This window comes from Cyphomyrmex costatus, unplaced genomic scaffold (assembly GCF_001594065.2).
Source record: "Cyphomyrmex costatus isolate MS0001 unplaced genomic scaffold, Ccosl1.0 scaffold123, whole genome shotgun sequence".
Lineage (NCBI taxonomy): Eukaryota > Metazoa > Arthropoda > Insecta > Hymenoptera > Formicidae > Cyphomyrmex > Cyphomyrmex costatus.
The window spans coordinates 317,251-332,642 of NW_017275207.1; the positions used below are offsets into that span (position 1 = coordinate 317,251).

The window sequence follows — 15,392 nt, forward strand, 5'->3', positions numbered from 1 at the left end:
TTGCAAATTTTCTGGAAATGTTAAGATATTAATAAATTAATCATTATATTATTTTTAACACACTATTTTATTTTTAAGTATTTTATTTGTCAGACTATACGTATAATGTAAAAAGTTTTATTTCCCCATTCTTTCTTTTCCTGTGTTTCTTATGGTGCACGCATGGATTGTTCATAATTTTTCATTTTTATCGTGAGATTTTCCAGGAGCGTACTTTTTTTACTTCGTCCTTCGAAAACTGGCATGGTTAAATTAAAAGTTACAAGTCGCGTGAATAATTTTACAGTTGCTGTGCGTCGTAACACTCTCTCTCTCTCTTTCCTAGAATAACATCCACAAGAATCGTAACTTTCTCGACAAAGTCAGACATGGGGTGTGCGGCACACGCTCGGTAAAATATACAGCCGCAGTAAAAATATACCGAAGATTGCAGCAATATTCTGTGCTAAAGTTGTAAGAAAGACGTCCCGATAAATGCGCAAAATCGCAGAAAAAATACACAGTTTCGTGATTACGAAATATTTCTTTCAACTTGACGTCTATTCGCGAGAACGTTACTTTGTTCTACAGCAATTAATGTCAAATTATTATATATACTCTTTAAACCACTAGAATAAGATTAAATACAATGAAATAATTAGTTGATGTATGTATAATATAATGATCGATTTCTTTGTTTCTCTCTCTCTCTCTCTCTCTCTCTCCTTATTAATTACACTAAAAAACATCATTTTGTGGCTCAAATATAAATAGTCATTTCCATTAACATATTTTTACCTGCTGAACAAGAATCCGTTGGCAACGATTAGCCGTCAAAATTTTAAGAGTAAGAAAAACTAGTGTCAAAGGGAATTACGTTTGTGGCTCTTTTGATGTTTTCGACACTTTTCTCAAACTTACGAGATGATAGCCAATTTTTGCCAGATTCGTATCCAGCAGGTAGAAATATATTTTTATATATCTTAATTTATCCAACAATTATTCATTGTATAATTTTCAATCATTAAACTATACCAGTGATTCTGTGACATTTGTGTCTCTCGTGACACGAAAAATCGTGGTGGAATCATGAATCCGCGTATATCGCGGCGTATCGATATATCCCCGACATCTATTTAAATCGACCTCGCGGTATCGCAGGTGTTTCCACCGCGATACACTTCTCATAAATGCAAGCGACCGAGCTGCCTGCTGATTCCCTCCCCCTCCCCTCCCCTCCCCTCCCCTTCTTTGCCGCCTCCTAGTTCCCTATCCGTTCGCGTCCGATGCACGTGCACGTGTACTGCTCCGGCCCCGTAGGCTCGCTCGTTCGCTCGCTTATTCGCTCGCGCTTTTGCGCAAGCTACTGCATTTTTTTTTTTTTTTTTACACAGTACCGCGCACGCTTGCGCAAATGAGCACATCGTGCAACGACGCGTAATGCAGAACGAAAGAGAAAGAGGGAGAGACGCGACGAGCGAGCGAAGCACGGAGGTAGCAGGGAGGGCACATAAACACGAGCACGTGTCCGTGAACGGCGCATGTGGCAGAAAGAGGAAAAAGGTGAAGGGCTGAAGGGAGGAGGGCGAGAGCGGTGCTACTGAGAGTTGATTCCCACTGATGCACGGAAGGAGGAGGAGGAGGACATACTCCTCCTTGCGCTTGGAAGAGACGCAGTAAAGAATGAAATTAACGTTTTGCGTATACGAGACGGTAACATTAGGTAGCAGCGTACCTCTTATCTTGTATTTTGCATGCCGCTTAAATTTAGCGATACGCACAGTCATAAAGATACAGAATTTGTGCAATTTTAGCGTTTTAATTAACGGCAATTAGCACCTGGGGGCCTCTCCACTATATTAGTTGTAGATAACTGCAGTTGCAGAGAAAGATATCATTTATCGATAAAAATCATACAATTACCGTGGTCTTCCTTGAAATTGAAGCAAACAGTTTTTAAAAGCAAAATATGCAAATCGCGACGCGACAACAGAGGAACATCCGGCTTTCAATTCGTCGTGTCGTTATAAATACCAGGAGAAATTACTTGTAACAGATCCAACGTAACGTCAATTGACAATCGATACGAAAGCTTTCACGCACAGGACATCGTAAAATTGCGTTTTTTTTTTGTGATTTTTTACGTTGTGTCAACTCTTCATTACACGTTACATCACATAGATCATAACCGTCGTATATAATTGCGTCGTGACAACACGTGTCATAAACCGTTATTCATTAGGTTGACCGAGCTTTTAATTCGCATGGATTATACACGACATTAAATTCGAAATTACAGTATATACTTAATATAATAGTTGCCGTTATCGGGTGTGTCACAATATTATCGTTCAAATATTATCGCGTGAATTTTGTATTATCTCGAAACAATTACAAACGTATTTCGGATCGAAGATCTTTCGGCGGCCATAAAATCACAGTTGGTTCCCGGATGGTTTACCGCGGCTAATCAAGCTGCCCCGCTTAATTTCTCCGGAGTTGGCGCTTTGCAGGGCCGCCTCGTAAATCAAATCTTGACATTTTGTCTACTCACTCGCGAAGCCTGGCCAACTAATAACGGAATGCATACCTGACCAATGGATAATTTAGTCGTCGCCATGTACGAACCATGAAAGATAATCGTTTAAAAAAAACATTGATACTTTTATTTATTTTTTAGTGATATCCGTGTCTTGGTCGATATTGTAAGAAACGTATTGGACCTAAATATTTTCGTTCCTATATGTATATAAATAATATTTTCGAATATTAATAATAGAAATCAAATAGTAATACATTTGGAAATAAAAACATTGTATAATGTTTGAGAAACAGTGCTTGTTATAATCTTAAAAATATATCTTATATAAAGTATAATTTAAAGAATAAATTATTAATATGTGGATGGATCATAAATAGTAAAAATAATGAATACAATGTCTTGCTACGAAACTATGGAAGAGTATTGATACTTTTCAGTATCGAGATGTAGTAACTTTGTCGATGTAACTATCAGTCTAATGGACGCTTCCTTGGATTCACTCCATGCGATGCTTACGATCTAATTTAGCGTATTACAGCGCAACGAGCCTAGAACTTCCCTTTGGAGCGCCGCTTGTTACGAGTTTATTCGCCGCTGCCGAGATTCGATCGGAACGCTTAGTCGGCGAATTAGCGATGCGCTCAGAAAAAACGTATTCGAAGCAGCTGGAGCCCGGAGCTCGCGTCATGACGGAATCCTAATTAAAGTCCGAAGCAAAACGAGAACGATCGCCGGGAGGCGGTCATGGTGGAGAGGAGGAGCAGTAATAACGGCACTGAGTGAAAGTGGTAATGACTATTAATAGTTGAATAGTACGTGCAAAGAGGACGACGGCGAAAATTGCGGACACATATGCTGACTTCTTCTCGGTGCTGAAGAATATTATTTGCTATTTAAATGAGAGGTTTGCATATATAAATCGGGTTTTGTCTTTCCGAAAGGAACAAAACGATAGATCTCCGTCAAGAGCGCACAATAATTAATGAAAACGAAGATCTAAAGAAAAGAATAAATATACAAAACGAAAAAGCTTAATCAATAGTTCGTTGATGCAAAGAAAACTTTAATGTCAAAAATTTAATGTTTTAATAACGCACTCAGATTAGAGATTTGTGTACACTTTGATATGCAGTCTAACCAATTTGTTATAATAGACGTAACACTTACTTTTATCAATTTTATCGTATATTAGATCTAACAATATTTCGAATAAAAATTTATTAAGTAGCGATAAGAATATATAAAACATTTATGAGTTCACTCTTATGTATTGAGAGATGTAATCGAGAAGAGTGTGATCGAAAAAAATTTTAGAACAACTAAAAAGATGCTTATAAGAAGACATGCGAGGCGCAATGAGTCATAATTTCTGTATTTAAATGTAATTATATTAGCGCGTACATGCGAGTACAAGTGGCGGCTGAATGTACATTATGAGCGAGCGTCGTTACCCCTCCCAAACGCATTTCCTCTCTTCCTAAATGAAAACGCCTAAAATAGTGCATACACTCTTTCTCTCTCATCCGAGATAAACGTTGCCCAACATCGTCGCCGCTAAATACATCAATGACAAGCGGCGGCACGATTTGTCGATGCACTGGTGTACGCACATGTGGCGAATAGATCAGGTGAACCCGGCCTCTACCTGCGTGACGTGCGAATATTTATTAATCACGCCCCATAATAGAGCTGTTCCACTTAAGACTCGCCACACACTTGTGAATTTGATATACTTTCATGCGCACGCCGGTGTGAGTTGGGAAAATTTTCCACGCTGATGTTTTACGACTACCTGTCTGCTTGCCTGCTGTATGCGAATAATCGTACAAAACATTCTGGATCACAAACTGAATTGCTTGCCAATTGTGGGTAATTCATAAATAGGAATAATAAAAAGATTAGATTGTTCTTTTACGATAAATTATTCATGATTCATTCTACTTTTTTTCTTTTCTTTTTTCAATCTACCGCGATATTATATATACGAGTGGTAATAATATTTGAAAGCATATAAATATTCTCAATACGTCTGTTAATAAAAAACTATATGGTCTTTTTCTCGAGGGTAGATTATTTCTTCGCTACACAGTTCTCTTTCAGTTTATTTCAGTTATATACATGATTAATACGTTTACTATAATTAATGATAATTTTAAATATGTATTAATCTAGTAAAATATCAAGATAAGTAAAATACATAAAATAAATATTTTAATTCAGTAAGTTCAATCGCAATTATAGTGAATATAACTATTTACTTAATTTTACTTATTATTTATAGTATTTATGTAATAATAATAATTAAAAAATATGCTAAGAAAAAACTAAAGATTGTCAAGAAGTGAGAGTGGCTATATTAATAGCAGAAAATTAGTATTTGCATGGTTAAGACATCTACGAATATATACTATATAGTTGTCCAAAAAAATTACTATAAATTATAGCTAAATTATGATAATTAAATAACTCTTTGATCTTCTCACTAATGTCCAATTTCGAGTTTCAAACGTATGCATTTTGCATCCACTTTTGTAGAAAGAATTGACGCTAATTCCTAATTGCTAAATTAGTATCTATTGTGGCAATAATCTCGGTAACTGCGATTCTCTCATAATTTTCCATACTGCTATATTCGTGTAAGAAGCACATCTCAATTCATTTTTTCATGTTATTCTCCCACATTAGAGGAATCTACGTATTTTATAAGTCTACAATCGGCACAGGTCACGTAAATTTATCTTCTCGTTTCCAGCAATAATATCCTGAATATCTTATACAAATATAAAAAAAAACATCAAGGAGACATTTAATAGGGAATATTAGCGATTTGTATTTTACGATGCTTCGATGTTCATTACATTTTTTAACGTTTACGATCAGTCTACTAAATTCCTAACATATATAGCCGAATATTTGAATATACGAATTAGTGTGCAAAACCCGATATTCCAGTATGTCGAATGTTTAAATTCTAGCATATATACCCGAATATTTGTATAGATGAATTAGTGCAAAACCCGATATTTCAGTATCTTGATCGTTGAAATATTCTCAATAGGAATCCTCGCGTCGAGTTTATTCGAACGATATCGTTGTTTGAATATTTACACAGCCCTAATTTCCGCTCATATTTCACGCTGTAAACTTACGTATGTAATCGCGCGGGATGTTACCAGTGATTATATCGCCGGTATCTGCGATTTGGATTAGGCCGCCGAGTCCGCGTGTAAACCACCTACTACGTAGGTACGAGAAAGAGCAAACAAGCGTCGCGCGAGTGTTGTTTGTTCGCGCCTCGTTCGTGCAAACAATCTGCATGATTGCAAACAATCTCGCGTCGACGCGTCATTATGCGCGTCGTTATGCACAGCGGAGCAGAAGTTCCCTTGAATTGTAGATTGAAGAGCGTAGAAATTTATCGGGAAATAATATCCCTCTGAATTGGTCGTCTTTCCCATTCAATCATCGCAATAGAAAAAAGTTAAGAGTAGCACTTGCTTTGTAGAAAATTTAGACGGGGTTGTTCTATTCTTTTAAGTAATGGAAGTCATGTTGATAGCACTTCGTAAAATTACAGACAAAAGATAGGAAGTAAAAAGTACAATTAATATCAACAGTTATCTATTCAAATATTGGACCGAGAAGAATCAATCAATTAGGAGAAAGCAGTCTTTTTTTTCGGTCTTGAAACGTAATCATAAATAGGACCAGAACAGTAATATCTTAATATCAGGTATGTTAAATTGATAATCTAAATATCTTAAAAACTGAGAAATAATTTAATTTACTTCCGAAAAATATTGCCTTAGTTGGGATTCAAGACCAGCAAAAATTTCGCGCGGTTTGCAGAATTGAATATATGTTATGTATTATAAATTCACTCTAAAATTCATATGTTTAAGCACTAAGATCCGCTTTGACTGAAAATAGATTTATCTCTCTTAATTGATACAATTAATATATCGATATTTCTCATACTGACTTGTCGCATATGCTATTATATCATAAATATGCGATGAAAACTCGACATAGAATTGCATAGCGATTCAAATATCTCAGCTGACCTAAACGACTTTCGAAATAAACGACTCTAGTAACTAAAACTGAGCGTGATTAATATATACTTATCTTCGTACTTGACGCAATCTATTCGTTCGCAGTGCTACGCGCTCAGGAATATTCCCGGAGTTCGAATCAGCCGATCGAAAGAATATCCACTCATAAATTTCTCGATTCTCGGTCCTGCCGGTTGACTGTTATATCTTTTTTTTTCTTTTTTTTTTTTACGATCGTGCCTATCGATATGGCGCGTACGCGTCTCCTCGACGAACGATACGTGTGTGCACGTATTAATAGATTTGTCGAGTCACCTCATCGGCATAGAGATATTTCGTCGTGGGTGTAACGATACTCGCGTTGCATACAAAAGATATAATATTGATACAATAGACGCGTAAATATTGATTTCGTAATCGACTAAGAACCGATCGGCGACGGCGAGAATCGCTAAATTTTTACCCTCACGATCGCTAGAATCTTATTAATCAAACAAAACTCGCTAGGCTTATTCGAAGCATTTGGAAAGTATATGGATATAACGTGTTGAATAATTGAGTATGTTCCGTTATTTCCCTTTCGATCGTGTTACTCCGTTTCCTCGAGACATTCTTTCTTTCCCACTTAATTTTTTTGAATTCAGTAACAGCACGTATTTTAAGGCTTGTGGCGTGATTAAACAATTTGCTGTTTTAAATAAATACATGAGCCCGTGTCGACGCATATAATCCATGTTGCGTTATGGCGCCGTGGAAATTTATGCGTCTAAGCGTATGGAAATCACGTAAATGCATCAGACTATTATGTATTAATGCTAATGGCCACAATATACTTTGTTAGATATCAAAGGAGCATTGGCAATCCAATCCTTTCGAATTAAATAACATTTTGTTATTTTTAACTTCTATGTACATCAAAATATAAATCACCTGCTTTTGTAATTATTTTTAGAGTAAACAACGCCCATACGAACGTATGCACCCAGTAAATAATGAATTTAAGTCAATTTTTAATATATATATTTTCTTGAATTAAATTGTTTAATTTCATTTAGTTAAATTAACGATATATTGAGATGGAGCCGTCACGACCTACAAAAGTGATTAAAAATTACTCAAATTGTATGTAATTTGACATTGTGTGCATTTAACAGGATACTTGATATCTTTAAATCTACTGTAAACTCTCTAAATAAACGAAGAAAGAGTGCGTGTTTCACATTACAATACATTACAGAGTAATATATATAATATATATACTTACATATTTATTTAATATCTCGGAATTGTGTTACAAAAAATTAAATTGGTATAAATTTAAATGAAATACAAGCTCCCCCCTCGCATTTGCGTAGACTAGTCTCGCTTTACTCGACAAATTTAGTATAATGCTGTGTGTCTATCTAGTTATAATGTTTAAAAAGTATGCAAAAATTCAGACCGACACCATCTCTATCAGAGACATGTTTGTAATATATAAACACATTGGCTCGTGTTTGGAAAATATAAATCTGTACAAATGTTTTGCAACTTCGTCGCACGATCGAAGAAAATAAGTACGTGGAGTCATGTGGTTAATGGTTATCTCGTTTGTTGTACTTTCAGCAAATTGTCGCGGCAAAGTCTGAGATCCGGTACATCTAAACATGGAGTTGACACGATTACCTTCGACACTGGCTTTGGCTTTGGCCCTGGCCTTCCTCTCGACGGCACACCGTTGCGACGCCACCTCAGAAAGTATAATCGGTGAGTATTACGAGAGCACACGCGACGCACGCAACGATTGCGAGCGTGTTATTTTGATAGCTGACTAATGATCGGGCTCAAAAGGGTGCCAACGTCGAAACTCGATCGATGCTATTTGGTTGCATTTAGATTAGCATATAGGCGAGAAGTACCATCGCGCTATTTTCCGAGAGTAATTCAAGTAATAAGAACTGAGAGTGCTTTCCGACGAAGTTCTAATAAAATAATCCTGGAATTATTATGTCAGGTAAAAAAATGTTTGATCAAAATTATTGTTAATTTCTTTTAAATTTTTACATATTTATAAAATAACAAGACCTTCTAAATTTGAACATTTGTGTACCACATAAAGTATATAAAAACTTGTTTTATTTTCAAAATAGAAGAAGAAAAACGATATCCTTCGATAGAGCTTTACGTGCAAATGCTAATTAATTACCGATTAAGAAACAATGCTATCACTTATATATATATAAATTACACAATCATTACATCCTAATAAGAGCTAAAAGGAGGAGAACACTATTATTATATTCATGTCTCGTTTTCAGCGAAATACTAATTATGTTACATAACCATAGCGCTATAAAATATAGCGCTATGTGTTTCAATTAAACTTTGCAAATCAGATTTAACATTATTACGTTTATGATGATGATGACTATTCCTTAAGCTATGGTTTTACACCACTTAAAGATTTATTTTTTTCTATCGACGTAAATTTATCATTTTTACGTGTAAGTGATTATTACAGTGTTATCAGTCTCTTAATAATGATTACGAATATTCTCACTGCTTTTGATACGCGAACGATATAAAGAAATCGTGAAAGAAAGTAGTAGAAATATCGCGTGTTAGGGATTGACGGCGTAAAACTACGTTTTTATCTCGCTTTCGTTCGCGTTTCGTAATAGTTGTGTCGAGTGATACTTCCGCGATATACGAATACGTGAACAAGACTCAACGAGAGCTGCGCGCGAATATTGCCGACGAAGCGATCGAATTCCCGATTCCAGCTGCTTCGCTATCTCGCAGTGCACTCGCGCGCGAGTCCGTCATGCTCCATTTACGCCTTTTAAATGCTCTATTCTTAGCCTATCTCTATTATCTGCCGTTCTATTTGCACCAGAATCGAGTCGAATCTCACGGCTCGTACGAGTCATCGCGAGTGGAGCAGGTCACCGTCTTCGCCTCGCATTCTCGTAAGACCGTTCGTTCGTGAGTTTACGCGAGTTACCGCGACAAATTATTCAGCAGGCCTATTCTGTGACTCTTTTAATATGGCAAAAAAGCGGCGTTATAAAAGTTACAAACTAGGCCTGCGGGAAAATTTACGTGCAAATTGTCCTTAAAATATATTCTGTGTGCCACTTTTGTGATTATTTTTTTATTCGAGATCTTACACGTTTACTTTAATCTTTACGGAAATCATTCTGTCCGAAGAATCATACACTTGGAATATTCGTACTGGACGAAGAACATACGAATTACAGTTTTCTAAAATTATTCAAAATTACAAAACAATACTTTTGAAGCATTCAAGGGAAAATTTTAATTTTTATATACAAATTGTTTTAGTAAATATTTTACATATCAGAAACAAATACCTTACATCTCTGCTTCGCTTATCTTTTGAACTCTTAAAATCATATAAAACTTTTTTACATAATCTCTGTAACAGATTACATAACAGATTACATATACTGCATATAACAGAAGTTACTCGTCCTTGACCAATTTTTGCAAATTATCAGCTTAATACAACTAGAACGTGATTTCGCGTTAATGCACGTCTTTTACGACTGATTTACTTTCGCGACTAACGATCACTCGTCGATAATTGTGCGTATTGTGGAACATGTTGATCAACGACAACGAAGTCGATTTCACGAGGTCAGTCCGGTAGAGTTCAATTTACGGCGGTAACCGTATCCTGGATACTTTTGCGCGCGTGCGCCATTTTTGTCGGAAATTGCATCGGGCGTAACCGTATCCGCGCAGAACAACAAGCGGTAAATTCAACCTAAACGGCCACTTACGCTGAGTACAACGAGTGCGTAAATATCACCTCTCGTCCCTTCCCACCGTGTCCTTTTCCAGGACGCCGCAATGTGCTGTACGATGGCTAAGTGCATCTCGGAAATTGTCCGCATTCATCGGCGGAAGCGCAAGTCCCTCTTTGCGAAGTGTAATCGAGAACGAGCGACGCGACGTGCTTTTCAGGAAATTGCATTCCCACTGACTATATCCAGGTCTAATCAGTGACCGATTCGCGCCGTTTCGCAGAAGTCGCGGGAGCGAAGTACGATTTCATAAACACTTTTGATATGCTGTAGTCGCAGAAGCTGTCAATGCCGATGATACTGAGAGTGCTGATCTTAGCGTCGTATTAGCGCCGTCCGAAACCGATTAGATTTACGCAGCGCGGCTTCGTTTCATCCTGACAATTAATTCTAAACTTGGAAATGTACAATAAGTATTCGTTTGCCTGCATTTGTATATTCTTGTTCGTAATTAATATTCATGCATTATTTTTCGAATTTATTATTATAAATCTCGTATTCTGTTATAAAATACGAAATTCGAAATTTTTAATTTGACTTAAAACTTAGATATAAGCCTCAGTATTGTCAAATTTTTTTTAGACAGTATTATTTTTAGAATTAAACGTTAGTGAGCTTTTTTTAGCTTAACAAACAAATACTAAAAACAAGTTGACGCATCGTGTTCTCAATTGTTCTGCTTTCCTGCTGTCGCAGTTGGCAATGAGAACTAATCGTCAAGAAAAGAATAACATTGTTAACATGCAAATTAAGGTTGAGGACAGTTTTAAACATTTAAGTAAGACATATTTTTGGATATTATTTTTCCTCGAGAGATTTTCATGTATTCTTAATTATTTTATTTATATTGAAATTAAACGATTTAAAAGAATGTTAAATCAATACAGTTTATAAAAGTAATATTATTTGAGATTTAATTTTCAAGACATTTAATTGAAGTCTCGATGAATCAAGTTTTTGAAAGAAAAATAATTCTCAATTAAATAAAGCTTTCTATCATTAAAGTCTCTTAATTTAATAATTACAATTATGAATATAGAATTATATGTATATTCTCTCTTATGAGTATAAAAAATTTAATGTAACTTTATACATACATACTATAAAATTTTATTCAAATTTCAATTTAATGCTTTAATTGCCATGTCATAGATATGCATACTAATGACGTCTATATCTTCTTGGAAATTATGATACTTTTGCATGAATGATAATTTTCTACTTAATTTGCATTATTCATCCTTTATACGTTCATCCTTTAACTTACATAAGTTAAATAAAAAATAAAATTCTTTTTGCGTATATATTTTAAAAGCTATGACTTCCATGCAATTAATTCTGTGATGTAATTTGTGTATGTAATTATCATGGCAAATAAATAAAGTATTAATTTTTTCGAACGTACAAATCCATCTACGTTCATCTTATCTTATGCGTAAAATTGGCATCTGACAAATGAACAGCATGAGTTTCATGCCACTTTTTGCGCGCTCTCTTCAGACTGCTCTCCGAGTTTTTAACCGTGCAAATAGCTCGAGGAGCACAAGAAAGAAAGAAAGAAGAAGCATCCGGAACCGATGGAAAAGAGAAAGAAAAAAATATACAGGGAAAGGTCAGAGAAGATGATTAATATAAAAGAGAAAAGAGATCGCAGTGCAAAACTGTTTTAAATTTACGTAGCAAACAGAAATGTCTCGCGCGCGGTTTATTACATGGTTTCGCTGCTTTTCCGTGAAAAATCACGGACGAAATAAACCGTCAGAATATAAAAAAAGAAATGTACAAATAAGTAAAAAGGAAAAAAGAAAGAAAGAAGAAAACGGTCGCGAACGCCAACCAACTTTTCTTGTACACGCATTCCTGCGCACTTTAAAGTAATAATGTATACAAAAGTTCTTTCTCTAATAAATTAACAAAAGCAACAGAAGAATATGATAATTGTTATTAATAATATTAGTATTAATATTTCAAAAATAAACGATTCCGAATAACTACTGCCACTTACTTTTACGATGCGATTTTTGTGATGTCATTATTTAATAGTCACAATATTAACCGCTTTCACTTTGACTGTCAGCGTTTGAACATTTTCTCGAGAAGTTCTTAGAAAAGTTACGAAAATCGGCCCGATTAAAATAAATATAATTAATTCTCATTTAAAAAGGAAAAACAATAAAAAGACTCAAACAAATTAAAAATCAAAATATAATAATGAAAGTAAGAGTCTCCGAGTCTAATTAGATATTTACTGTTAAATTTTAATGAATATTTCAAACAACAGACGTTTTCAGCTGTCAGGTCATGTTTAATGTTGAATAAAGAATTATTATGTGCGATACAAACTATACGTATTATGAACGCAAAGTTAGAAACCCAATCATTATTTTAAAGTAAAATCAATATCAGAGATTGCATTAATTTTCTTGAAATTTCCAACACCTGACAAATATCGCGCAAATGTAAGGCTTCTTTCCGTATAGAAATCTATATGTAAAATGATCAAATATACAGACTCCGTTTATCTTCTTGTCAATTAAACTGAATTAAACTGTACTTGTTCTTTAGTTAATTTGTCAAAGAATAAACCTGTTCTTGTTCTCTAGTTAATTTGTCAAGAACTGACAAATTCAACTAGAGAACAAGCACCGTTTCATTTCAGTTGACAAGAGGATTACACATTCGATCGTTTTACACATAGATGCTATGAAAAGAAGCCTTACATTTGCGCGATATTCATCAGATTTTGGCAACTTCTCAGTAAGATGTCAGTGCGACCTAATATTAATTTTACTTCAAAATAGTGTAATGATATTAGGATTTAAATTAGCTTTTATAACTTCATAATATATATAGTTCGCACCGCATATAATAATTCTTTGTTCTAACATTAAATTGATAATGAACTGATAGAAGTCGAAACGTCTGTTATTTATTGTTAAAATTGTCCATCTCGTTAAACTTATATCTCTATATTTTTATTATTTAGATTCTTAATTTTTCCTTGATGTAATCTTTTGAAACTCAACAAAATTTTAAAATCGGACAATTTAGTCACCTGTGTGATAAAAATATGGATCTTAAATATTCCCGACAGAGAGTGGCAGTATTCGGAAATTTTGCAATCGATTATCCATAAAGCAAGTAATTGATCCTCTCTCGTGAGATTTTTCGTGAAGAGATATACGTAAAAATGAGCCGAAGAAATAAACAATACGAATTCGCTTCGAAAACTGCACAACGCGTTAAATCTCTGAGAGCAGTGACAGAGTACACAAAGCGCTTTCTCGAAGGGAAAAACGCCAAACTTGTTGTCTCCATTAGGAGGATGAATGAGAAGGAAAGATAAAAAGAAAAGTGAGAAAGAGGCGATATTTTATTCTGCTCTAGAATGTGATATGTCGTCTGAATAAATTATTAAAAAATAGATAAAGCCACGAACAGTGATAGTAAAAAAAAAATTAATCACGTACTCTCTCGAATGAAAATTATCAAACATAGAGAACAAGCGTTAATTAGTTACAAAATTTAACAGTTCGGTGGATTACACTTTGAGAATAATAAATAAAAAGAGAGACAGAAAGAGAGAGAGAAAGAGAGAGAGAAAATCACGAGAAATGACTGCAGTTTTACAGAACAGTTGCTTAAAGTGTGCAGGAATACGTGCGCGAGGGAACCGGGAGGTACGTTGGTGATGACGGCTTCGTCGACCTAGCAGCGGAGCGCGACATGATTTTCGCTGGGAAATGGACAATTTAACGACTGGGGTACGTCCTAAGGTACGTTCACGATGTTGTCGCGTTTAATTATTTCATAGGGCAATAATACGGGAGCGAAAAAGAGACAAGTAAAAAAAAAAAAATACAAAGCCAATTTGTCAGAAGAATTTATCTCAGTCATCTTAAGTTACTTAAAAATATTTGTGAAATATGTTTCTCGCATAATTTCACACATCTACGGAAAATTATTGCGTATATAGAAATGTCATCGTGCAAAACTATCGAGCTATCTAAAATTAACTTAACGTGCAAACACTTAATTCTGATTTTAGTCGCGATTTAATTACAGAGAAAGCGGCATTTCGTTTTATTTGCAATTTCTAAGGCATTTCAGTATCTATTAATTCAGCGACTGGTGAGTCTCAGAAAACGTTATTAGAAACGATTATTGAAAACAATCTACGTCTACCGTACCCGATCAATATCCAAAATGTAATATAGCAAATCTTTGAGCGCTCGACTCACGTACGACGTGTATGAAGGAATGAGGAAGCCTCTAGCATATAAACGAAGGTCGATTGGAATGCTGCATTGTGATTATAGCGTCTCTATCGCGCTATTGGACTAGCTACCGGGATATTGCGGCGTGATACACAATCGATATCACGCGCGAGCATATGTACTCGTATTCTGTCTCTATTCATTCTTTTCACTACAATTGTTGCTGTTCGATTACAGGTAGCCGGGAGACCTGCGACATCGAGGGAGAAGATATCACCGTCGATAAGATCCTGAACACGAGCTGCTTCCGCTGCATTTGCAAGGTAAACCGCGCGCATCCGAATAGCTGATTGGCACCTGATAGCACAGGAAATTACAATTGAATGCCTAAATTTGGATGGATAAACTTAATCTTTCGGGAACTTAATAGGGAGAGGTTTTATCTCTTATACGGTTGGTTCAACTGTCAATCAAAATACATACTCACTTTCTGAAACTTTTAGAGAATCCTACTCTGAAGAGTGAAATCTCAAGACTGAAAATTGAACTTGCTTTTAAGTTAGGCTCAATTTTCACTCTTTAGAGTGAGATTCCACTCCAAAGAATTTAATGAGTATAGTGTTATCAATCGGAAAGTTTGTACACTGAAAAGATATCTAGTTGAATTGATTGAAACTTTAATTGAAAGTGGACGAATTATAATTTTTTGATTAAATCTATTAAAATTCTAATTGAGATAACCAGATTGATATAATCGCAGAATCTTCTGATTCATCCATTTTCAACCGCC

General features: G+C 35.2%; 1 protein-coding gene across 1 annotated transcript in view; it reads left to right on the top strand.

Moving 5' to 3' along the window:
• cv-2 (crosveinless 2-secreting protein) overlaps positions 1 to 15,392 on the top strand; it is a 40,252-nt gene that overhangs the window by 14,994 nt on the left and 9,866 nt on the right. Inside the window, 3 exon segments of the mRNA XM_018550569.1 lie at positions 8,182 to 8,322; positions 9,237 to 9,524; positions 14,840 to 14,925. Coding sequence (XP_018406071.1) covers positions 8,223 to 8,322; positions 9,237 to 9,524; positions 14,840 to 14,925 — 474 coding nt within the window. The 5' untranslated portion in view covers positions 8,182 to 8,222.